The sequence below is a fragment of the Melospiza melodia genome, chromosome 9 (assembly GCF_035770615.1).
Source record: "Melospiza melodia melodia isolate bMelMel2 chromosome 9, bMelMel2.pri, whole genome shotgun sequence".
In the NCBI taxonomy this organism is placed as follows: Eukaryota; Metazoa; Chordata; class Aves; order Passeriformes; family Passerellidae; genus Melospiza; species Melospiza melodia.
The window spans coordinates 21,478,683-21,503,907 of NC_086202.1; the positions used below are offsets into that span (position 1 = coordinate 21,478,683).

At 41.4% G+C, this 25,225-nt stretch overlaps 1 protein-coding gene across 3 annotated transcripts in view; it reads left to right on the forward strand.

Moving 5' to 3' along the window:
• The window catches only part of SAMD8 (sterile alpha motif domain containing 8), a 47,462-nt gene extending 41,648 nt beyond the window's left edge, over positions 1 to 5,814 (forward strand). For all 3 annotated transcript variants that reach the window (XM_063163832.1, XM_063163833.1, XM_063163835.1), the window contains 5 exons: positions 96 to 702; positions 2,451 to 2,546; positions 3,238 to 3,355; positions 4,155 to 4,305; positions 5,210 to 5,814. In XM_063163832.1, the coding sequence (XP_063019902.1) occupies positions 128 to 702; positions 2,451 to 2,546; positions 3,238 to 3,355; positions 4,155 to 4,305; positions 5,210 to 5,514 (1,245 nt within the window). In that variant the 5' untranslated portion in view covers positions 96 to 127 and the 3' untranslated portion in view covers positions 5,515 to 5,814. The remainder of the gene's footprint in view (positions 1 to 95; positions 703 to 2,450; positions 2,547 to 3,237; positions 3,356 to 4,154; positions 4,306 to 5,209) is intronic.
• Positions 5,815 to 25,225: the final 19,411 nt, after the last annotated feature.

Here is a 25,225-nt window from a genome sequence, read left to right on the forward strand (position 1 = left end):
GCTAATTGAGCATCTGAAATGGCACAAGAGACACTGGCATTCAGTGGTGTGTGTTGAACCCTCTGGTGTTGTGTCTCTGTCTCTTGGCTGTGCAGCAGGTGAGCGCGAGTGGCGGATCAGGGGCAGGATGGCGGGCAGTTCCCAGCTCTGCATTCGGCGCTGGACCACCAAGAACGTGGCCAGGTGGCTGAAGGAGGAAGGCTTCTGTGAGTACGTGGATCTTTTGTGCAACAGACACAGGCTGGATGGAATTACCCTGCTGACACTTACTGAGTATGACTTGCGATCTCCTCCTCTGGAAATCAAAATCTTGGGGGATATCAAGAGGCTGATGTTGTCCATACGCAAACTGCAGAAGCAGCACGTTGATGTCCTGGAAGAGCTGGGTTACACCAGCGATGGTCATGCTGGCACGGTGTGCCCAGCTGGTTCACTACAGGGGGGAGATTGGTTTTGTAATGGTGAGGTACCTCGGGACTATGATGGACCAATGACTGACTTGAATGGTGATCAGTATCAATATGCAAACGGAAAAAACAAACATGCCACACGAAGACTGGACCCAGAGTACTGGAAGACTGTTTTGAGTTGTGTGTATGTCTTCATAGTGTTTGGCTTTACATCATTTGTCATGGTGATAGTACACGAGCGAGTACCTGACATGCAAACATATCCACCTCTGCCGGACATATTTCTAGATAGGTAAGACATTTTCTTTCTAAACACAATAGTAATGTGATGGTTAAAATACAGGCTGTCTTTTATCTGTTTTCATCATATGCTCTAGAAGAAAGTTTCATGTGCTCTAGAAATGCCTCTGCAAAATAGTAATAAAAGTCTAGTAAGTCCTTCTGCTAAAAGAAGTGTGGATCAGGTAGATGCAGAAATTTGGGTTTAGGGGAAAATAAATTGAGCTGTTGTTCTATCTAGTTTATATTTGGTTTTACATCTTAAACTCATTACAACACAGAAATTTGTCCATCCTTGTATTCTGGTAAAAAGTGTGATGGTCAGCTGGCATAGATATGCAGCCATATGCATTTTCTGAAATCCAGTTTCTGCCATGAAGCTTGTGTCTTGATATAAAAAAAAAAACTTCGGATGAAGGAATGTTTTGATCTGTGAGTGAGCAAGAAAACTAAAAGGGAACAGCATTGGTACTGTATTTTTACTGTCTTCCCACTGTCAGCTTGCTGAAGATGGTCTAGGGAAACTCAAGTTGAATGAAAAGACCAGCATCTCTTTTAACAGGTTATTAAACCACTGTTGTGACTTATGCAGTACCTGCTCATTTTTTTAAAGAAAATATTTCACTTTAGGCAAAGAAGAGACAAAATGGCAAAGGTCGAACTCTAGTCATTGACAACAGGTTTAATAGAGAATAAATGTTCCCTTTGAGAAAGAGCACTTGCACCATGGAGAACTTAACTGCCCAGGGAGTTTTAAAAGATGAGCTAAACTGTTATAAAGTTCAGCCTTTGTGATATTCCTGTTCTTGCCAGTAATTTCCATTTTCATTTATGGCTTTCAAGAAGTCAGTAAGACTCGAATCTTTTGAGTAAGAGTGCAGAATCCTCCATAAATGTATATATAACTCATGAAGGACAGACCACATCCAGCAGAGTGGAAGAGGGCGGAGAGAACAGGAGCTGTGGCATTATTGGATTTTGTTCCCAGGGTGCTCCCTGGGTATTCAGTGTGCAGGAGGATGGGGGAGGCCAGAAAGCAGCAGCTCACAGAACAGTGACAGAGGATTACTACAAAGCTCATGTTTGAGTGGTGCTTTGCTACCCCTTTGTATCAGGGGGAGCACAAAAGTACAAGGAGCAGCCTCTTGAAATCTGTAGATCTGTATTTTGGCAACTGAATAGTGGAAATTGTTACTGGTGCCTTATGAGTGCAAGGTCTTTTGACAGGGAAGGCTGAAATGTTTTAATATAGTGATTATTACTGAAGTTTTGAAAACAATTTTTATTTTCCCTGATACTTTTCTGTGCAGTTCTGCTTCATTGCTGTGTTTAATATTTTTGGCCTTGCAGCATCTAATTCATTGCATTGACATGGCATTCTTGCAAGCATAAGCAGCATAATTGACATGATGCAAGTTTTTGTCTGAATGAAAAAGGTTGTTGTGAAACAATAGTGGAGGAACACATCCTGTTAGTATGTCACATGTGAATTAAGAGAGCATACTAGAGATTTTCCCTTAGTGAAATCTGTGGAAACTGAAAGCACATTATTAGGAAGGAGATAACATAACTGAATATATTTCAAATTCTATATTTCATTCAGTCTAACAAAAGTATTTTTTACTGTAGCTTATACTGTTGTGAGATGAATGCAAATAAGTTTTGAGGTTAGAACCTCACATGCCCTCATATTTTCAATACCAAGACTAGGAAAAAAATTAAGCCTTTGTATTAACTTTCTGCTTTGTCTTTTTGTTTTAGCGTCCCTAGGATACCATGGGCTTTTGCTATGACTGAAGTATGTGGTGTAATTCTTTGCTACATTTGGCTCTTGGTTCTTCTGCTTCACAAACACAGGTAGATTTTACAAAATCCAAATTAACTGCTCCTTTCATGCAGAGAAAAGACCATAACAAGAATTTATTATGATTGTTTAAGAAGTTCCATTCTGTAAGAATCTTGTCAACTCCTAGTATGTCTCTATTAAAATGGATTAGGGAGGATTTCATCAAGATTGATGGCTTGTGAATCTTTCAAAGGAGTAATCTGAATTCACTTTTCTACCATATTTATAAGTAATTTCCTTCAGAACATAGGTATTTCAGAGAGTTGTCAGTATATACACTCATGCTATAACAGCTTTGTATATAAGAAAGTGCCACAGGAATGAATTACCACAGGATGTCTGAGCCAGCCTGGCAATTTGCTTTCACAGAGGGATAGAAAATGCTTTTGTGTGCATGTGTATCTTAAGTTAAATTTTCACTGGTTCATTGATTTTACCAGTTTGCCAACAGAAGGTATGAGTGCCAAAGCTAGCACGGGAGTAGCTGCAGAGTGGAGCTGTACCTTTTAGTGACAGTAAGCTTGCTACAATGTCTCACCCTGCCATGTGGAACCTTATTTTTACAGTACTACTTCATTGGAAAAAAGAAATTGTTGTGAAACTTTCAGTGATGATGTCAGGACTTAATGGGATTAAGTTGGGGTGAGGTGAAATGTTTCTATCATAACTTCCCTGATCTCAGTTCCTGTGTACTTTTCCCAGATCCATTCTGCTGCGCAGGCTGTGCAGCCTCATGGGGACAGTGTTTCTATTACGCTGCATTACAATGTTTGTTACCTCACTCTCCGTGCCAGGACAGCACTTGCAGTGTACTGGAAAGGTAAAAACTTCAAGTGTTTTACATTATTTTTCCTGTTTCTTTTTGTAAAAAAATACTTAAGACATGAATGAGCTTGTTGCAACCATAGTGTTAGATGTATGTTTTTTAAGAACATCATATTTCTCTCCTGTTTCCTTGTCCTTGCATTTATTGCCATAGGCAGGCAAACATCCCTAGGGATCCTAGAAGCACTTGCCACTCTGGAGAGTATATGGCTATTTGGGGAAAGGTGTTCAGAATGTTTCACACTGTAAAACAGAGAAATTCAAAGAGGTGTGTGCACTTAAGCTACTAAATTCATAAAGAAAGACTGAAAGGGAAGTAATTGTTTCTCTGTGTTGTTTGTTGCATGGTTTTGGAAAAAAACCCAACAAACTACTACTATTTCACCCCTTCTCAGAAGGGATATTCTTAGAACATGGGATTTTATGGTTTCTTCCTAACTTTTAGTTAGGAGAGGTTTGAGCTGAACAAATGGAAAGCTTGATAATGATACATTTGGGAGACTGAACACGTTCAAAAAAAGGTGGCAGGCTCTGTGGGTAAATCACTTGCAACAAAATACTTGCTCTAAATTCCAGTATTCATAAGAGGTATGATGAATGCAATTAGTAATTGCAGTTACTAATGTGACTCATTGCCACAGTGAAATCCAAAGATGTGTAGCCTGCATTTTAATAAAAGACACAACCTGATAAATAGTATTAAACAAACATAGTGCAGTAGAGCTCACTTTAGAGATCTACTGTTTGGGCCGTGGAGTTGGAACTTAGTAAAGGTTAATATCACTGTTTTGCAGTTGTATGGCAATGTTTGGGCCAAACTCCAGCGGGCATTTGCAATTTGGAGTGGCTTTGGAATGACTCTGACTGGAGTGCATACATGTGGAGATTACATGTTCAGTGGTCACACTGTCGTCCTGACCATGCTCAACTTCTTTGTCACAGAATGTGAGTACAGAGTGTCAATACTCCAATGTCCCTAAGAAGTATGTACAGAGGTGTGAGAGTGTAAACATTTGAATGTCCTTAAGTATTAAGAATATCTGCTCCTTGACCTTCTCAAAAAGGTCAAAGTGTAACATTTAAGCAAACAAATACAAATTCAGATTGCTCTGCTCTTTCTCAAGTTTGTGACAGCCAAGTAACAGTGAGGAAAGGAACACCACCTCCTTCCATGGGGGAATGAATAAGGCACTTTTCAATGGACATGTGAGCCAAGAAATTAGAAAGGCTTCCTGGCTTGCTGCTGGGAGAATACTTGGGAAGATACTTAGGGGTGTCTGTTACTCTTCCCTTCCCTAGGTACCTGCCACTGACTCCTGACAGCCAAAATCTGGCGAGTTTTCTGTACATTTAGTATAATCCATAAAGCCAAGCACCAAGCCCCATGGCAAGTGAGAATATAAGAAACAGCAGTACCCTTCTGTAAACACCAACAGGGATCTGATACATGTTACAGCAAGCAAAGATAATTCGTTCAAGTTCAGCTATGATGTAATGACTGCAATCACAGTAATGTAGCTTTCATTACATCTTCCTCCTTGTAACATAGGAAAGACATGATTTTTATTAAAAAGTTGGTTGAACAAAGAATTCTGATTTGCAGAGTGCTAAACCATTTAAGGATGCTCTTGTTAATCCAGAAATGCATTTGTAAATGAAGTCATGAACTTATAGACATATATAACTTTTGTGGTTGCTTTTGTTGGATTTATTGGACCTGTATACAACATTTTTGAATGAAGAGAATAACTTAATCTCATTTGTGGATGAAAAATCTGTATAAAAGTTTGGAATGTCTGGGCCTGCATTTTGAGGCAGTCAAGGTTAATCACTTTCTGTTTTCTCCTAGATACGCCAAGGAGCTGGAACTTCTTGCACACCTTGTCCTGGGTCCTGAATCTCTTTGGAATCTTCTTCATTTTGGCTGCACATGAACATTATTCTATAGATGTCTTCATTGCCTTTTACATCACGACAAGGCTCTTTTTGTATTACCATACGTTGGCTAATACTAGAGCATATCATCAGAGTAGGAGGGCAAGGATATGGTTTCCTATGTTTTCTTTTTTTGAATGCAATGTTAATGGTACTGTTCCCAATGAGTATTGCTGGCCCTTTTCAAAACCTACTATACTAAAAAGATTAATTGGTTGAAGACTGTGTGGATCAGTTCAGACTTTTATGAAGCATTATGACTAAGGTCCTACAAGGCTAGCTACAAGGGGCAAGTCAAGTAACATTTTTCACTCCATGGTCTCCTCCTTGCCTTGTTTCTTGGATTCTTAGCCATAAAATGGGGTTTCCATACTTTATAGGGATGTGTTTTGTTTTCTCCTTGTGAAAACAGAAAACAATACAGGGATGGGTAAATGCTATTAGTGAAGCATGAATATAAACCAGAATACTGTTACCCTTGGCAAGGTTCTGTGTGAATGTTTATGGAACATTAACCTGAATATAACACACCCTTTACAGGTCCAGATAATCTTTGTTACCCGAGTGCCAGCCTTTACATATACTGACAAAAAATTTAAAACTTTATAAAGCCTTTCTTTGAAAGCAGTCGTACATGTAATTTTTAAAACAAACTGTGTATATTTAAAAATTGAGGAGGTCTGTGTCATAATGAAGAAAACAGTATAGTTCCATGCTGAGAGGTTCTCTTAACTGTTAAATTACAAGTCTTGACAGTATAAATGGTCTGCATACAGGTTGCCAAAAAAGAAAGTCTGCCTTGTGGCTGTGCAGTGATGATATTTTTTTAAATGAGAACTTATTTAGTCTAGTCTATCAGTTGTCTGTATGGTTGTTCTAGCACTTGAAAGTTTTCCCTTTTGTGTTTAAATGAGTTACAGTAAGTGGAACATCCACTGGAAGTAAACTTAACTTTAGTGAGTTTAAAGCCGCAAAGTAACTTTTGTGTGGTCTAATTGCTTTATACCCAAACTCATGCATGCTTTTCAGGAGCAGTTCGTTAATGTTGGGAAAAAAGAACAGTTGTCTTCGTGTATCTTACTGTCCTGTAAATGGATGGGGAAATGCATGTAGTAACTCTTTCAGGAATAGTAATAATAGTGAGTATTGGAAATAGTGCTCATGTTGATGTATGTTTTAGCACTCTGGTGTCAACAATATGGTGACTATCTCTGGATATATATATGCACAGTATGTTTGGTTATATATATAAACACACAGTATATGTTTTTCTAACAACTATGAAAAGAGGCTTCTTAATTTAAGTTGCTCATTTACTACCCTGAAAGATACCATAAACAGTTGAGTTTTGCTTGTTGAAAAAAACTAAACCACAGCCCACAACAAAGCATCCCCCAAAACCTCAAAGCAACACTCAGTCCATAATGCATGAGCAGGGTCACACAAGGGTTGCTGGTCTCTTGGGCAGTGCATTGTAAGGGGACAATACTAATGTTGTCTGTAGAGCCTTGAAATTACATTTGTGCTAAATGAAAACTGATAGGTACAAAATCATAAAAATGGCATAGACATTTTAATTTTATTATTGCAAGTTCAAATGCGCAAATGTAGTGTAAGTCAGCTTTAGAAAGTTACACAAATAATTCCCAGCCTGGTACAAGCTGACTTAATGGGCACTTTGTACTTGTGTGTGCACAGAAATGAATCCATTTGGAATTTGCAAGGTTTTGTGTTTGGAGGCTTGTAACCTACTGTGGGCTACTCCTTGCTGTATTGTGTTCCTTTTATATACCTTGATTGTAATAACTTGACTACCTTACAATCTTCATGGTATATATTATTTTTGTAACTTAATTTAGCTCCTATTCCACAGAAAAATTATGCATCTTGGAGTATCTCTGTCAACTGTAATGAGCACATGTACACTGTACTATTACAGAGATTTTTATATTTATAACATTCCAATTTTTTAGCAAAATTGCAGATTTAATAATATATTGTTCAATCTACCATAACCTGATGGCTTTTGCCATCCAAATTGGGGGAATATGCTTACACTTTAAAAAAAAGGAGAAAATATTCTGAAATATTTAAAGACTTGCCATTTGCTGCTCTTAACTTTCTGATTTCAGAAAGGCAATTTGAACATTCCTCTTGAGACTTTATAATGAAAGAGCTCTATTTGTTAACTTATATTTGCCTTTGCAATGCACACAGTTATGAGTACTCTTTTTCTAAACTCTAGGAAACATCTCAGGATGTGCAAGATTGTAATCTGAGTTATATGGAGAGGCATGCAATTAAACTTGCAAAGCAGTTGATTCTGAAAATAACCATTTGAGTAGTAACTGGCATAACTGCATCTAAACTGAAATACTATTCTGCAACTTACACATGCAGGAGAATTTTCAAGTACAGCCCAGTGTAACAATGTTTACAGAAAGTAAAGCTATCATTTCAATTTTTCTTTTTGTAATGAAGTTCATATACATTGAAACGTAAGGATTCTTTGTTCTAATTTAATTTTCAAATTCCTTTAAGTAAATTCTGTTTTAAATCAGCCTTGTCTATCATGTTTTTTAAAAGAAGCTTGTCTTTTTGTGCTGTTTCCCTTGATGCTAGATACCTAAGTGCAGGATAACTAATATAAAATGGTTGGTTTTGTTAGCAATGGAGTGGATTGAAACATTGTCAGGGTAATTGTCCTCTGCTGTTTTGGAAGTTCATTGTGTCTGTCTGTAAACACGCAAGAGGAAAGCTTGAAGGTGATAGAAGACAGAAAAATGTGATCTTGCTTGCAAGAGGGCAGAGGTCGGTCTGTAAGGTTGGGAATGTAAGCTTTATTGTTAATTAGATGGAAACAAGTTGCAGGTAACTGATAGGTTTAACATTTTGTACCTCCTTGTGAGTCAGTGTTTTAAAAGCATTTTGCTGCTTCTGTTGCTGACAAGCATTTCAAAGTAAAGGCAGCAGAGCACCTTGGGCCTTGGATTTATTGCTTAGTATGTTCAGGGATGTCTTCCTTTATGTTCACATGCCACCACTGCTCTCCTTTAACATGTTGCACCTCTTTTGTGCTAAGTTGTCTTCTGTGGTCTGTGTGAGTGCCCACATAATCTGAACCCAGAATAATGAATTAATTACTGTGTAATGCCAGCAAGTGCAAGTGTCTCAACAACATTAGTACTACAGAGTGCACAAATAAATCAAGTAGCAAAGTCTGAAATTAGTAACCATATATACAAAAGAAGGGGAGGGTCACCTTTTTTTGCTAGCTTAGCAAATTTAGTAATATTTGAGACTTTGCAATAGGGTTGAGCTCTTCCTAATAAGTTTGGGGATATTTATGCACATACCTGCAAATGATAGACACACAGGCTCTTCCCCCATCCTTTTTCTTTGATTTGTTTGTACCTTATGACACAGTTTCTTATAATAGCTTTCCTAAACCTTTTGCCTTTAATTTTTCATTTCTGAAAGATCCCTAAAGTGGGTTTATGACATTACACCTGAACAGAATTAGACCTTCATAGATGTGGTTTTTAACAAATTCTGATTACACTGACAAAAACTTATGAAAGGATCTTTAAGCAAGGTTCTCCAGCTGATCTTGAACAATGCTATAGAAAGCTTCCATATATGCAATTTATCTGCATGTCCAGTGGCAAACGTGGTAACACACAAAATGTCACTACAGAAATGTAGATAGGCCTGAAGTATTTAAATGTCCAAGACTAGCAACAATTGGATCCCATAAGTGCACTGCTTGACTTGTATGCTTAACTTCAAGCAAATTACTAAATACTCTTGACTTCAGTGAGTGTTACCATTTTAGTTTAAACATTTTTTGGATAAGGCCCAGTGCATACTGTGTGGTATCCTCCTACAGTAATGGGAATAGGTAATGTCACTTTCTTTTTGATTTTCTCTGATGTCTCCCCTCCTATCTACTGGAGAAGAAAACATTCCAATTTCAAAGAAATTTCTACATAACTGGGTTCTGAAAGAAGAAACTGTCAAAAACCAAAAGAATGAATAAAACCTTGATAATTAACTGCTTTAAGTAGTAATGGTCAGTTAAATTATTTGGGGGCAAAAAGTTATTTTTGATACAAGCATGTTAAATAATGTCATTTAGAATTACTGAAACCCTCTAAGGAGGATAAAAGCACAGGTTCCTATAATCTTTTCTGTACAGCTGTATCTTGTGTAGTGCCAAAAAGAGAGTAAAGAGGAAGGAGTTGGGCTCAGACACCAGTAAAAGTGTTTTGCAGCAGTTAATACCTCCTTGCTTTTTAACCATTGCCTGCATGCTTAGTGCTAGACTTGTCCATTGCTGTTTAGCTAGTTTTCTGATGTATGAAAGCCCTTTTGGTTTTTAAACATCAGTCATGGGAAAAAAAACCAAAAACAAACCAACAACAAAAAACCTAAACAGTAGATTTTATGGACCTAGAGTGTTACAAAAGGAATGTAAACCAACTGTGGTAGTTTTACATCCTGTCCATGTAGTTCCTACTGAAGAGTTAGGGAGGATGTGCAGTGATCTACAGACAGTACAGATTCTTTTTTATAACCTTTTTAGAAATCTGGCCTGTGACTGCAGATACCAGCATAGTCTTTCCAAGAGAGAAGTATATTTGACAGAAGTCCTAGCAGTGAGACAGCTTACCCTCTGAATTATTTTGTGCATTAGACTTCAACAATAAGGGTTAATTGATAGACCACTGGTTTATAAAGTTATAAAATACAAAATATTTCTGATTTATCTTTGACCTTGTCACTGTTCTAATTGAAACCATATTCCTGGGGGAAAAAAGTTCTATGGAGTGAACATACTGATGTCTTGTTCATTATATGAAGAAAACCACAAAAAAACCCTTACAACTCCTCAAAAACTACAGTATTGAACCTATTGAACACTGAATCTTCCATATAGCAGTATCCTGCAGACTTACCATTCATGTCCTAACAAATTTGCAGTGAGTATTATGTACATAATTCAGTGACATGCACATTTTAAAAGCCAGTTTGTAATAAGTGTGTGAGAACTTAAGGTGATAAATGTGGAGGACAGTAACCTGACTTATTGGCCCTGTGTAGTTAGAAAGACTAACTGTAACTTAGTTTTGCTCTTTCAATTCACTTTTGTCAAAAAAGAAGAAATTTTGTCAAATTTGAGAAACCACAAACTGCATTCTACATGGTACTTAATAAGGCTGTAGAAGCCTGGCTTTTCACATGGATCTGTTACTTCAGTTTTGTCCTGACTGAGAAAATAGTGTTATCTAATGGCTAGAAGGTATGCCAGTGAAGTGTAGAATACTGTAAATAAGTAAATATTGTTTTGATTCTAAACTCAGATTGAATTAATATATTGTTTTATATCTTTGTTGTGTTAAACATATTTAAAAATACTAAAATAAAATATTTGAAAGATGACAAATGCTTGATGTATTTTATATGCAAAATGATGGCTCATTGTTAGCACTGTGACTGTGAAAGTATTCCTGAGCACAGGTGTGGTGGTGTTATCAGGTTTTGCTTCAGTATGGAAGTAAGTCATGCTGACAAAATATAATTGGCACATGCTGTGGGAATTTGTTATAAGTATGTGTATATACTTCAAATCATTACTGGAGAAGTAACTGTTCTGGGTGATGCAGAGATTGTAGGTTTGCAGCTGTGGTCTTAAGTTTTCAGCTACCTGTAAGGGGTTTGCTTTTTCTTTTGGCACTGATCTGTGAGAGATTCTGGTAAAATTGCAGGTTTTTCCTGGAACAGGGAAACAGCTGCCAAATACTAAATTCCTGTTGCTGTCAAAATTGTACTGAAGTCTGATACTAGGATAGGATAGGTACTCACTGGACTGTTCATAGAAATTATTTGATGTGGGCAAAATATTGACAGCCAATTTGGTAACAGTTCTGTTTTTTTTTCTAATAGTGTCATTAGTTTATCAAAAGGCTCTTTTCAAGTTCTAATGCCACAGAATGCAAGATCAATTTGAAAGAGGCAATGCTTTTCAAACAAAGATTCATCATTCAATTTAAATATTTTTTAAAAATCACTTTTTTATCCCCTCACTCTGCTATATGAGTCTGTCTCTTGATCACTGACAGATTCTCAAGTACTCTAATTGGAGGTTAACAGCCCTAAAAAGAAAGAGGCAGAAGGAAGGAAGAAGAGAAAACAGCAGGCAGCAAGTTTGCTTTTCTTAGGGTAACACTGAAGAAGGGTCTTTAGGCAATGTAGGAAATAACAATTCATGAATATTGTGAAGGAGAGTGGACAATGAAGCTCGTGTGGGGTACAAAAAATATTCAAGAGGTGCTGTCCACTAAGGGATCTCTGATGTGTGAATAGAAGCTCCAGAAAGGGGCTGATAACATGACCCTGCAATTTTGCGGTATTTACAACTTCATTAAAAGTCTCATCACAAAGGCCCCTTCCAGAGTTTTTGGATTCAAATTATTTTGTGATGTTAGGGGTTTGTGGGGTATTTTTGGCAAAGTTAAGTAGATAAGACTTCTGTATCCTAATGGCACTTCAAAAAAGGTTCCTTAGTGGTTTTTTTAGTACTGCAGGGAAGTTTGTAATACTGAATCAGTACAGAACAATAACCTGATGTGACTGTTGTTTACAGGCTGTCCTGTGACACATCATAAGAACTTCTGTGCATGATTCTGCCAGAAGTACAATGAGTGATGTTGAGTCCATCCTCTCGTGCTCCAAGCTAGGACCCAAGCTGCATTTCGTGTTATGGCAGAAGGTAAAGGGAGCACATCCTGCTGTGCTGGAGGAGCAGGATTGTGGCAGCACTGGGCTCCAAAGGGCCTTTCAGAGGCACACCTGAATTTCGTTTGCTCCAAGTGGCAGTTTGACCTACAAATGAGCCCAAGTTATGGAGAGAGAAGGCAGCAATAAAAACATAAAGCACAAACTTCATTTCTGTAAAACCCCAAACGTTCTTTTGCTTCAGGCTCCAGCCAAGCTGTAGTCAGTGCCCAGACTGGGCCTGGGTTCTTGCAGTCCTTATTTTGCTTCCCAGTGAGTCCCAGTGTATCTTGGCAAGCTCTGCCTTCTTTTGTGAGACACTGACCAGGCTGTGGAGGATGGTGCCTTAGCTCAGTGTCCTGCTGAGTGATTTGAAGCTGTGCCGCTCCCACACCAGCAAACAGCACTACAGGGTGCTGTGGGGCACTGCTCAGTACCAGTGCTCCTCAAAAGACAGCAAAGTGTGTTAGCAAGTGCTTTAATGAGGGTGCCAAAAAGTGATTCAATCTGTGAGTAACAGGGTTGCAACACTTGGCCAAAGGCTCTACCTCTTGTTTCTGTCCTGCCAATTAAAAATAGCCCCCTGGCTAATGCCAGGGAATGTAACAGCCCTGCATGGCACAGGTGCAGGCTGTCAGTCAGGAGGCTGGAAATTCCTAGAAAAGCACCTGCTCTCCTGCAGGCTCTATGGGATGATCATGAGGAGAAAGCAGAGGAGAAAGGAGGGAGGTTTGCAGCAGGCTCTGCTGAAGGTGGCCCTTGCTGAGGGTCTCTCTGCTCTGGAGATGACTCCTACCCAAAGGTGCCCTTCTGTTTGGTTGTTCTGGTTTTCTCTTAATCAGGCTGTTTCCCCAAGCTGTGGGTTGCCACAACTGAAAACCAGAGCTTTAGTTAAAGGCTGGTGTGTGCTTCTGCCAAGCTGGAACCTGGAATACCACCACTCAGGTGCTATCTCATCCCAGCACTGCAGAAATGCTGTGTTGATGATTTGGGCTGGGATTCAGGCTGCAGGGACAGGCTGGTGTGAGGGCATGACTGAGTCAGGGCTGTACTGATGTGTGCACATTGACCAGCAATGGGGTTTATATCCCAGAATTCTTTTATCATCTTCCAGGAACAGCCTCCTACAGGACAGTAACAGCCAAATCCACAGGCAGGCTCCTCCTCAGGCATTATCTCTACCACATGCAAATGCACCTGCCCTGGCTAGGGTGGCTCACAGATAGTTCACAGCCTGTGTCATTTTCACTTTTGCTTTCCAGGGGGATGTGGACTTTATCATCTGATGGCTGTTGATTTGCCCTTGGTGTTCCATATACTATTTATAAATACAAGTCCCTGCTCTGCTTTTCTTATGGCATGGGAGAGCTGGCACTAAATGACAGAACAGACACTGCAGCACCACGGGAAGCCACAGCAGCGCATGGTGTGGTGAGCATGTCATCCAGAGGAAGACCATAGCCTGAGATTACCTTTATTCACATTCTGCCCAGATGTTCAAAGTTCAGTTCCAGCTAATCCAATGCTGCCATGTCAGATGTAGGAAGAATTTACACCTAGAGCTGCACAAAGATTAAGGACCTGTCTCTGCTCTTTGAGTTAATCGGAAGAAATCCCCCACATAAGGCTAAATGCACATACCATTATCATTGTTATTCTTGTTTCAGCTCTTAAGATGCACTGGTCACCAGACCCAGCTGTGCAAGATGTGGGAGTATAAACCCATTGGAATCCTGGGGGCAGTAGGTGCTTGGGATGCAGGTCCTCGGTATCTCAAACGCCAGTCTGACCACTGTAGAACTGTGAGAATTCATTCTCAGACAGGTAAAAAAGTTGCTGGCTTAGAAAGGAGGAATTCTTACTTCCCTTTGTAAGAAATGAGGGAGCTTAACTGAGGGTGGAGTGACAGATATATCAATTCATTCAGTGCTTCTGAAGACATTTATCAGGAGTAAAATAAAGGTATTTTGGGGTCTTTAATCAAGAGTGCTGACTTTCTTAAATATTTTATCTTAATGGTTAGTAATATGTGGTGTTCTTGAAAGGATTTTTCTGTTTTAGATCACTAAGAAGAGTTCCGTTTTCTCTAAAGATTTTTGTATATTAATGTTCCCAAGTGCAGAAAAGAAAAGGCTGAAGTTGACTGGGATTCAGATCCATATTTTCTTGATTCCCTTCCCTCCTTTTCTTCCCTCAGTCACAAAAGCCTTAAGAAAAAGCTTGTATGGCATTATCCATCTTCTAATCATCTTCCCTGGGACGTTGTCCTGCAGGATCTGTGCTAGGCATGAACTAACTTGTCAGCTTGCTACAAACACAGGCAGGGTAACTGAGGACTACCACCCTATTTAGATAAAGAAACCTAAGATGGGGTGTGGCTGATAAGATTGCTGAGTCTTCCAGGACAGACCTGTGGGGAATCTCATGGCAAAACCTCAGAACTGTGCTCTCAGGCTGAGGATCTGTCTGGCACAAACCTTGTGTGCTGCTGCATCCTGTTTGCTGCCTCAGTATAGGCCAAAGGTGAAAGATTTTTGGAAGGCCTTTTCTTCTGCCAGAAGTGATTAATGGAAAGCAGACGGCCAGCAGGTCAGAATAACAGCTTGAGTGCCAGGATCCTGCCAAAAGAAGTATCCTTGTGCAGTAGGATTTCTGAGCACTGGCTTTTGTCACTTGAACATCTGTATCCTGCTCTGAGGATTTCAAAGCACATCTGAGATTCTGTATCCTGCTCTGAGGATTTCAAAGCACATCTGAGATTCATCCTCGTGGAAAATGAAAGCACAGCAGGTCCCAGGCATGCCAAATATTGCAGTGGGCTTAATCAGACAAGCCCATTATACTGCCCTGGCTTCTCAGAGAGCTTATTTAAAAGAGTGAGAATATCTTCAAATAAATCTCCTATACATAAATTCCCTGAGCTGTAAGAAATCAGGACTACAACAAAAGAAAATAAACACATTTCTAATAAAGCTGCCTGGAATGAGGAGCTGAGTAAAACTAAAAAAAAATCACAAACAAAAAACCCCAAAACAAAACCCAGCCTCCTCCCCCTCTACTCCTCCAAAAAAATCAAACCCAAAAAACTAAGAGAGAGAGAAAAACAATGTTTGTGCAATTGTTCTTGGCCCCATGCACGGGGCAGTCTAAGCCAGCTGACAGAGCCTGATGGGATGGGAGCTGCAGGCAGTGCCAGCTGCAGAGGCATGGAGAAGACAAGGCTGTGCATTGGTTGGCAGGTTGGATGCTGCACAGGAAGGCAGATGTATCAGAAAGCATCCACAGCAACACTTCACACCACTGTAACTGCAACTTGTGTCAGAAGAAAGCTGCCAACTACATTGAAAATGGTGCTGGAGGCTGAAAGCCTGGAACAGAATGTGCCCCTCCTGGGCATGACCCCAGCTCAGCTGAGACACCCCAGGATGAAGTCCTACACAACATGACTCATGTTATATTTGGCACTTAGTGCAGCTAATCTTATGCTATAGTGCTGAGCAAATGTTTGCAGCTATATAATGGCACAAAGTGCAGAAGTTCACTGTATCTGAATCAGTCATCCTGGGCTGGGCTTGTGGATATACAGCCTGGAACTGCATTTGATTAATGCAAAAGCCATCTTTATTTTAGGATTTTTGGTTTTGTTTTTGTTGCTTCTTTTTCATAACCTGAGAAATTGTCAGAAATATTGTATATCACAGGGTTTGATTTTCAAAGGGTAGATTCTTCGGCCCTTACTGGCTTGAAAGTGTTTGAAAAAACCCTCTTTATTTACACTTGCAAAGTGTAGATATTTCATTTACTGCTGCTGGGTGAATTTTCAGTGATGGCAGGACTCTGGATGATGATGCCACTAAGCTGAGGCATGTTTGGCTGCTGCTTGACAGAGCTGTTTCCTGTGTCTAAACAGAACCAAGATCTCCATGTAAAGCATTTCACAAGCTTTATCTTTGTCATTCTCTAGCTTCTATTTTAGTATTCTGTATAATAAATCTTATATTATTATCTTCTGATCTCATTACAGTCTTCTCCTATGAATGTCTAATCTTGGTGGATGGATCTAACACATTGAAGGATGACTTTTGGGTAGCTGCTGATTTAATGATACTGGAAATACAGAATTGCCAACACCAACCATGAGACTCCCTGCATAGCTGAATTTCTATTTCTTCTATTACTTGGAACCTTGGTACAGCAAGATCTTTTTTTCCTTTTTTTTTCTCTGAAATAATTAATCTATCTAGGTTTTTCTAATTAGTAGCTTTCTATTACAGTCATAAAAAGTTACAAATTTTGTCCCTCTTGCCAGGAGAAATAGGGAGAAGCTGTATTATCAAGAAAGCCCAACACCTGAAGCCTGACTCAGAATTACAATTTCTGTGGGTTGGTTGAATCTCCAAGCCTGTCTGCAAGAAGAATAGAAGTATTGAAGTAATTTTTTTTTTTTTTTTTCACAAAGATACCTGAGGTGGGATAGCTTAAATCAGTTTGGCACATGGGACTGAAGACCTGAGAAGTCAGGTCTTTAGTGCAAATAAGACATTTAGTATTTAGTGCAAATAAGACAATAGAGAGAAAAGTTTCTAAGTTTCTCAACTCCTGAAATGCACGAAGTCAAATATCCATTTACTGAAGCATACCAAAACCATTTCTATTTCTCAGTTTCATGGGCCCTGTCAAACAAAAATGCATGGATTCACACAAGGAGACCCTTGGATGTGCTGGATGACTGTAATATTCCAATGTCAGTGTCACTTAGGAAGCACAACCAAGCTATTGATGTTCACATGGAAAATACATTTGTAGACAACCACTGCAGAACAGCAGGGTTTACAATATGTTTGGTAATTTTCTAAAATGTTGGAAGCTATTTCAGAAAAAAATGTTCAACTTGTTTCAAAATATATATTTTTACTACATTCGTGAACTTAACACGCAGTGTGTACCTAAGTTTCAATCAAAATGCAGCTGGAAATGTGAAGTTAAAATGTATATAATAATTTATTCAATTGAATTGTAGTTCTTTGCTATATTCTATTTCTTAAGGTTATATTTTCTGTTTGAATTGTGTGAGTTGCGTGGAAACTTTCATCCTGGATCTGAAAACATCCTACCAGAAGACTTTATCTCTACATGACAAAAACAGAGCAAAGGCTCACTTCTCTCTCTGAAAGGATTCCTTCCTTATGATCACTCCTTATGATCAACGAACCACGTGCTATTTCTCTATATATGTCCTGGCTAGCCTCTTAATGTTTATTACTTCCTTAATCTGTTGCTGGGTTAATTGAATCATTGGCCCATGTCCTGTTTGGTTGACAGCCCTCAGTGACATTTTTGAGAAATATGTATTTTGTGGATCATTGCTTGTAGAGCTTTGTCCTAAAGATCTGTCCTGGGTTCTGATTGTAAGTGACACAGATGAAGTGAGTGACACTGAAATTTTCCACAGCTTGCACCTGTGAGCCCATCTGTAACATCACACTATCCATTTTCCACAGCACAGGCTTTTCAAGTCCCTGCAGCATATTGTATCTGAAAGGCAGCAATTTTTAGCAATAGCTACTTCTACTGGTAGGCAGCAGCATCAGACAAATGTCTCTCCAAACCATAGTGTAGGAGAAATTTTTGAAAAGTCTGAATTGTAAAAATGTGGTGAATGTGTTCTGAGGGTGTGAAATAGGTCTGCCTAGACATGTCTTCCTTCCAAACAGGAAAGGGACACTAGGAAGTGGTTTAGTTTTATTTTAGAATGGTACATGATTTCTCCTGGTGGTTTGGCTGTATACAAATAATATGGCCTCTTTAGACTGTGATATGTCATATTGTTGTACCTCTCTTGTTTCCTTTGAATGTGGAGGAATTTAGTGTGTGTATATTTTTAAGCAATATCTTATCTGTCTTTCTATTACATGCTGTGATAGTCTTACACCTGGGTAGGCAAGTTTTTCAATGTGACCTTAAAAAATAAAAGTTGCAGTTATGTAAGGGTTGGAAAGCAGGACAATTTTTTCAATGTTCACTTTGTGCTGGGCTGTACAAAAGAGGTCAATGCCATTACTCCCTTTTTGCAGAAGGACAAAGATTCTTAAAGAGAAGTGAAATTAATTGCTTGAGGTAAACCTGTAGTAAAGCCCTGATTTCTTCATTCTTGTCAGCAGACACCTTTGCCCTTAGTCCTGTCACAGTTCATAATTCCCTTGTATTTGTACTTACTCATGCTTCTGCCTTTGGATTTTGACCCCTTTTCTTTTTCCTCCTGAACAGAGAAGGCATTTAGAGTTCTTATGCTCCTGAGTAGTTACATGTAGGGACTGTCCTTTCTGCTCAGCACCACAGCCAAATTTACAATGCAGGGTTAAATGAGAAATCTCATTTCACTGTTTCAGCTGTGGGATGCACTGTGCACAGGTGCTCTGGGGAGATGGCTGAGACCAATTACATTAAGAGCAGAGATTAAGTGTGTGCCTCCATCAGTACACCCTCAACAGAAATCAATTGCCAGACTGTACCAGGGGAGATCCTCCTCAAGTTTATAGGTTGAGTGGGTGAATTTTACTAGACAGCAAAAGGGCAATTTTTTCATGTGATATCTGAAATACCCACCTCAACATGAAATACACAGAGCTGTCTCAAATCATTTTAAGAACTATTTCAATTGGGCAAACAGCATTTTTCCTTATAAAGCACTGAACAGTTTAATTAAAACTTCAGAAAATATGTTCTGACTTACACAAATTTCTGGACTAGAATCTCTAATGTGATTAAATAAAAATGAATCAATGAAATAAGGTATTACTAAAATAAGACATTTACTGGTGGTGATTAGGTGGATCTAATTATAAGAACCACTGTCATGGGCTGTGCTGCGTTGAGTCCAGCACTGAGCACCTGGACACTAACTAGAACATGACTGTACATATACACTCAAATTTCTGTGAAAGAGGAAAAATCTGCCACAGGTCCTTTTTTTTTTATGTGTGTGTGTGTGTATGTGTGTGTGTGTGTGTGTGTGTGTGTGTGTGTGTGTATGTGTGTGTGTGTGTGAGGGTGTGTGTTCTATTATCTCATATTCAAATGAAAATGCAACCATTAAAGGACTGGATGAATCACAATTGCTGGCAAAGTTTGCTTACGTTCCACATGCCGTGGAAGGGTGTGGACTACACAGTTTTTCAAGAAAATCATGCAGGCAGAAAAAGTAATAAATTCGCTACTTTTATATTTCTTTGCATTACTGCTGTCAGAATACAGCTGTAGATAAATGACTTCTTGTAGGTTTGTCCTATCACGACAAGCCTCCCCTCGCAGGTAAGCAGCATGTCAGCTTGCTCCGGGCAAAGCGCAGCCGATCCCAGACCAATGGGTTTTCCGTCAGCCCCGCGGGCGCTGTCCGGGATTGCCAGAACACTCGGTGTGCTGCGGCCCGTCAGTCCGCTTTAGAAGGGCGGTGCCGTGAGCCCGAGCTGCCGCCGTGTCGCTGTCTCCCCTTCCAGAGCCCAGGCTGGCTCTCGGCACCCCCAGCACCGTCTCGGTGGCGCAGCCGGCCGGGAACGCCTGCGCTCCGCTGCTGCTGCCGCGCTCCCGCAAGGCAGCGCCCGGGCAATGACGGGGAATGTCAGGGAGTGACGGGCAATGAAGCACTCGGAGAAGCGCCGGCCCTGCCGGGGCTGCAGCACAGAGCGGCGGCGTTCGGCCGGCCCTTCACCCTGCATTCCCGCAGGATAAAACCGGGGCCACGCCGCGCTCCTTAAGGCCGTGGATCGGCTCACGGCCGGTCCCGGGCACCGCACCCAAAGCCGAGCGCGACAGCCGCCGCAGCTGCGGGACCCGCCGGCCGGCTCAGCCTCGTCCTGTCCCACAGCACCAGCATCCTTCCCACAGCACATCTGCTTCCAAGAACCTCCTGCTTTCCCCTCTGACCCATGGATCTTCCTGCCCCCAGCCAGAGGCGATGGAGCCTTTCGGCCTCCGGAGCCAAGGCACGATCCGTGTCTCAGCTCAGGCAGCCTGGCCCGGCTGGAGCTTCCTCGAAGTCCCTGGAGCCCATCTGGGGCAGGAGCTCAGGTTCCAGCAGCCTGAGCCCCCCAGCCTGGCTGTTGCACATGGCCTGCCGTCACCTGCTGTGCTTGTAAAGCCTGCCACAAACAGGCACCTTAGAAAGAGAGGTGACCTTAAGAAAGACCTGCTTGCATGGAGAAATTGATTGAAGTGCAGATTGGTATGACAGCAAATATTATTAGGATTTTAGCATTGTTAGTTTTTTAAAGAGGGAAACTTAGTCCTTCCAAAGCAAATGGCCGACGTGCTGTTACTGTAGAGATATTCTCAGGTTTAGAGCTGTACATCAGAGCAGTTTACAATAATAACCATCATCAGAATATTCTGAGCACAATAAGGACACCCTGTAAATAATGTGAAAGGTTGTGAAGCCAGGATTGCACTTTTTTTCTTTGGAGAAGGATTTGCCTGTTCTCTACTCCCCCTCTCCAAGCCCCCTTCTGAACACAGAACAAAACTCTTGCGCACAGTCCCGTGCATGTTCCTCCTCCATGGCTCAGCTTTGCTTTGTTTCCACCAAGTTGTTATTTACAACATTTAGGTTTAACCCTGGAGTGGCTTCAGTGAGAGACAAGGCCATAAAAACATTGCTCAACATCTTGTGCACCTGTGTCCCTCACTGGGTCAAGCTATACAAGGAGAAAAGCAGTGTCCTGGAGGCAACCTAATTCTTTTCAGCAAGGCAAATACAGTCTTGGAGGCCCTTTGCTCTGCAGCGTTAATTCCTTTGGTGTAAAGTGTCCTGGGTTTTCTAAGACCTGTAATAATCCTCAGTCAATTTCTTACAACAGAAAAATTTGTAACCTCTAAAACTAAGTGCCATGCATCCATTTGACACAGTAACTGCTACAGCCTTCACCATGAGCAGGAATGTCAACAACACAGTAGCTGGGTAACTGGTCTCATATTTATTTCAGGTGAGAACTGTTGCACCAATCTCTCCAACCTATTGTTTAGCATAAGTGATTTGGAACGCTTATGCCATCATATCTGGGCATATCTCTTTGAGCTTCTCAATGTGCTTTGCATTAATTGTTGTGTTTTGCTTAGAGCTCAGCATCTAATTGTGTGATTGCCCCACCCTTTCTTGAATTTATCTCCTGCAAGGAATGTAAGCCTATTAATTAACTTATTTCTGGGTGTCAGGACACCTGATGGTTTGTAAATCTATCAGGAATATCAAAAATGTCTTATTCCTTGAAGATAAAAAAGCCCCAAAAACAAGAAGGCAATGAAAACGGCAAGAAAAAGAAAATTTAAGGAAAATATTATTATCAATCAAAATTCAGAAGAATGAGTAAGTACAGGCTCTTCTGCATGGGGTTGTTTTATATTTCAGTTTCTTCTTGCTCTTCAACAGAACCTTTTCCACATCCTTCTTATTATTTATTTGGGAATAAGATGCTTTAGTATTGAACATGTACTAGAAGAGTGTGCAGAATCTCCAAAGGCCACAGTGTCACCACAGGTAGGATTGGATTTTTAGTTTGCTTAGCTTGTAGAGCTCTGGACAATCACCTTTCATTAGTTATGTAGTTGTAAGGTGCTCTGTGTCTCCATTAGTCTTAGTAGGTATTGCAAACAAGCGGGCTCCCTTGTTGACTTTCTCAAATTTGGTTTCTGTTTACTTTCTGTAATGGGTCTAATTCTGGCTAAATGCCCATGCACTAGAAATTATTTACTCATTTCCTGCTCTGAGATATGTATTAGGAGGAGGAGGGCAAAACAGGCTCAAAACTTTAAAGGGTATAAAGAAAAATTTATTAACAAAATGAAAAGAAAAATTATAAGAAAATCAGAATAAACCTTCAGAACAATTCCCCTCCCTCCACACCCTCTTTTCTTTCCTGCTGGCAACATGAAGAGAAAAAACCTGGGACTTTCAGTCAGTTTATAACCTCTAAAATAGTCTTCAGTTCTCTTAGAGAGGGGAGTCTCTCTTGCAATGCTATGGAGACTCCTCCACAGTAAACAGTTCTCTCCTGGCTTTTAATTTCCATGAATAGCAGCCGCCGGGAAATCTGCAATCCTGAAGCCCCTCCCATCTTTTTTGCAGCCTTCCCACAGCTGCATTCATGGGCCATGTCAGCTTATTGGGGTGCTATTTTTAAGGATGAGCTGTTCTAGCATAAAAACAAAAGTTCTTTTAATCCATCTCTGGGAACAGAGATTTTCTTCCTCTGTTCCTAGGGAAAGGTTTCTCATTTCTCTCTGTTTAAACTTTTCATTGGATCACAGCTACTGCAACATCTGCTTATTTCAACACTGATGGTTCTGCTCATGGCTGTAGTCAGAACACTGCATCTACCCAATGCATTCTGTGAACTACAGGGAAAAAAAACAGAGTTTGATATATCAAATACACCTTCACCATAGTTTTACAAAAAGAATTTCAGCCCAATATTAAGGCATCCAGTCAATCCCCTCCCATCGTAGAAAAAACCCTTGGCTTTGTTTGTTCTGAATTTGTTTCTTGGTAGCTTCAACTGTTTTCCACCCTTTCCCTGCTGGTTACAGTTTCATAATATGAAACTGTATGCTATATGCCCTAAAGAAGCTTGTTTCAGAATGAGGCAGCTGTTCATTGCTAGACCTTTATTAAGGCTTCTCCACTGAATCATCAACTGGAGATCTGCATCCGGAGGGGAGAGCAAACAATGACTTCAGGCTCCTGTCAGAAGTGAATGTAAGTTATCTGAACTGTGTGCTGGACACTGGGATGTACTGTAGGCACTTGTTCTCTTTTTGTTGCTCACACACACTACTGTGGTAATTGTGATTATAAACTGTGGAGAGAGAAGCAGAGTTTGTGTTCAAATGGCAGTAAACTTGCAGTGACCTGTGGGTTGTTTTTCTCCAAGTGGTGCCAGTAAAACAGGTGATCTGGTGTCAGTTATACACAAATATGGCTGTATTCACACAAAATGGTAACAGTTCAACTGCAACTGGCCCCTAAACCTGAGAGCTGCTGAATTTCAACAGAAAACCAGCCCATTCACAGGAAGTGCACCTACATAGGAGTGTGTGCACTAAATGGTATGAGGGGATTCCTAAGAAGGAAGGTCCAGAGTAATTCAGAAGGCTTGCTATTGCAGGCCTGAAGCTGTGCCTTTTTGGTGCTCTGAGCTTTAGCAGATATGCTGAGAAGAATAAGGCATGGTTGTACAAGGCAGGGGCAGGGCAAGAGTGAGTAACAAACACTGGCAGGCAGAGGCTGTTGCTACAGAACCCCGGAATGCAGAGGAGTTTGTGTGCTGTTGTCTGTCTCAGATTATTGCTTTTGCCTTGTCTCACAAAGCAAGTGATTCATTGATTTTTTTCTCAGGGCAGGGCAGTAATTGCTTTCCTAGATTGCTAAAAATAAAGCCAAACCATTACTAAAATATTAATCTTTAAATTGGGGGGGGGGGGGGGGAAGCAGAATGCTGATGTGTCCTATAAGCAACTGAACTTTTATCCAGAATGGATTTATAGTACTGGTATGAATAATAAATGCATGTCTTTAAATAATGAGCAACCTATTCCACAATCTATTTTTACTTAATTAGATCTCTGTTTATTCCTAATGTATGTTTCCATGTACAGTAAGACACACTGGGTTTCTTTTCCTACTGTTATTTCTTGGTATGTGGTTTTCCTTCTTGATTCATCAACACGAATTTATCAGTGCAATGCCAAACTGTGTTACTTAAAACTGTCAGAATGAAACATCTCTTGGGTCTTTTGGTGTGAAAGCAATGGACTTGCACACACACAAAGAAAATCTGCTGCTTATCTTTTGCTATAGCAAGAAGGTGCTGACTGGCATTATGTTGGGCCTTGCTGCTAATCTGCTCTTAATATCCTGGATAATTACTGTTGTACCATGTGTTCTGGGAAATGAATTGTGTTATTATGTATTTTTCATATCACACAAATATATATTTTTTATTTGTAAATGAATTTCACTTTCTTGAGGAATTTGAGATCATGTCATAATCCAAGCAAGGAGAGAAGAATATGAATTTTAGAAATGGCTGTTGTGCGGTTCCTTGGCCTTGCAATGGTCTGCATTGGTGACTCGGTGATTCCTCCTGCAGAGCTCTGCAGTAGCTGCTGCACAATAGTCGTGTGCCTGTGGTTTCCAGCTATGATTTATGGTCAGACAGCACTACCTAGGAAAGCTTTGAGGGTCATTGCTTCTCTTGGCCTGAGACATGCTGTGCTCTTATGGAGGGGGGGGGGCGTCTGTGGGTGGTCACTGGAAGAGGTAAAAACGGAGCTTAGGCATTTGGAAAGTCTGTGGTAACTTGTCTGCAGGAGGCACGAAACCTGATTAGATGGGCTAGAACTGCCAGAGCAGCAATGGGACAGCCATCCTGCAGATGTCCCTGTGTGTCTGCGGCCTAGGGGCAGCAGCGGAGCGTGTGAGCTGTGCTGTGCTCAGTGGGGCAGCATAGGCCAGCAGCCCTACGGAGCGATGCCGGGCACTGCGTCATAGCCCCGAGCTCCGCGGCCGCTGTTCCCTGGAGCAGGAAAGGGCTCCTGGGGAGTGTAACGAGGAGCAGGGGCTGTGCCCGGCAAGCGCCACCAGCGCAAAGGCCCCGGCTCTCCGCGGCTGAAGGGCGGCTGCAGTCCGTGTGCCAGGCCGGGAGGCGGGTGGGCCCCGAGAGGGTGACCGGTAGCCTCTCAGGAAGGGCAGCGGCGCGCGGCTGCTGTTGTTTGTACGGCCGGCGGCCGCCCGTCTCCAAGGAGAGAAGAACGTTGCCCAGCAGGCCCCGGGGCGGAAGGATCCCGGGCGCGGCCGCTGCGGCCGCTGCGGAGCTCCTCCTGCCCCGCGGGCGGCTCCAGCCGCTCCGCCCGCCCGAGCGCACCGGCCCCGCCCGGCCTCGCCCCTTCGCACGGCCCGCCTTCCCGCAGGCCCCTGCCGCCGCCGGGGCTGCCCGGCCGAGCGCCTGCCGGGCCGCGGCGCCGCGGTCCGGCTTTAGGTTCGGGGCTGCGGCGCCGCCCGCGGCCCCCCGAGCTCTAGGCCGCGGGCGGCGGCGGCTGCCGCGGGGCCGGTGGTAGTGTGGCGCGGCGGGCGGGACAGGCGGCAGGATGGGCGGCCCGGGCA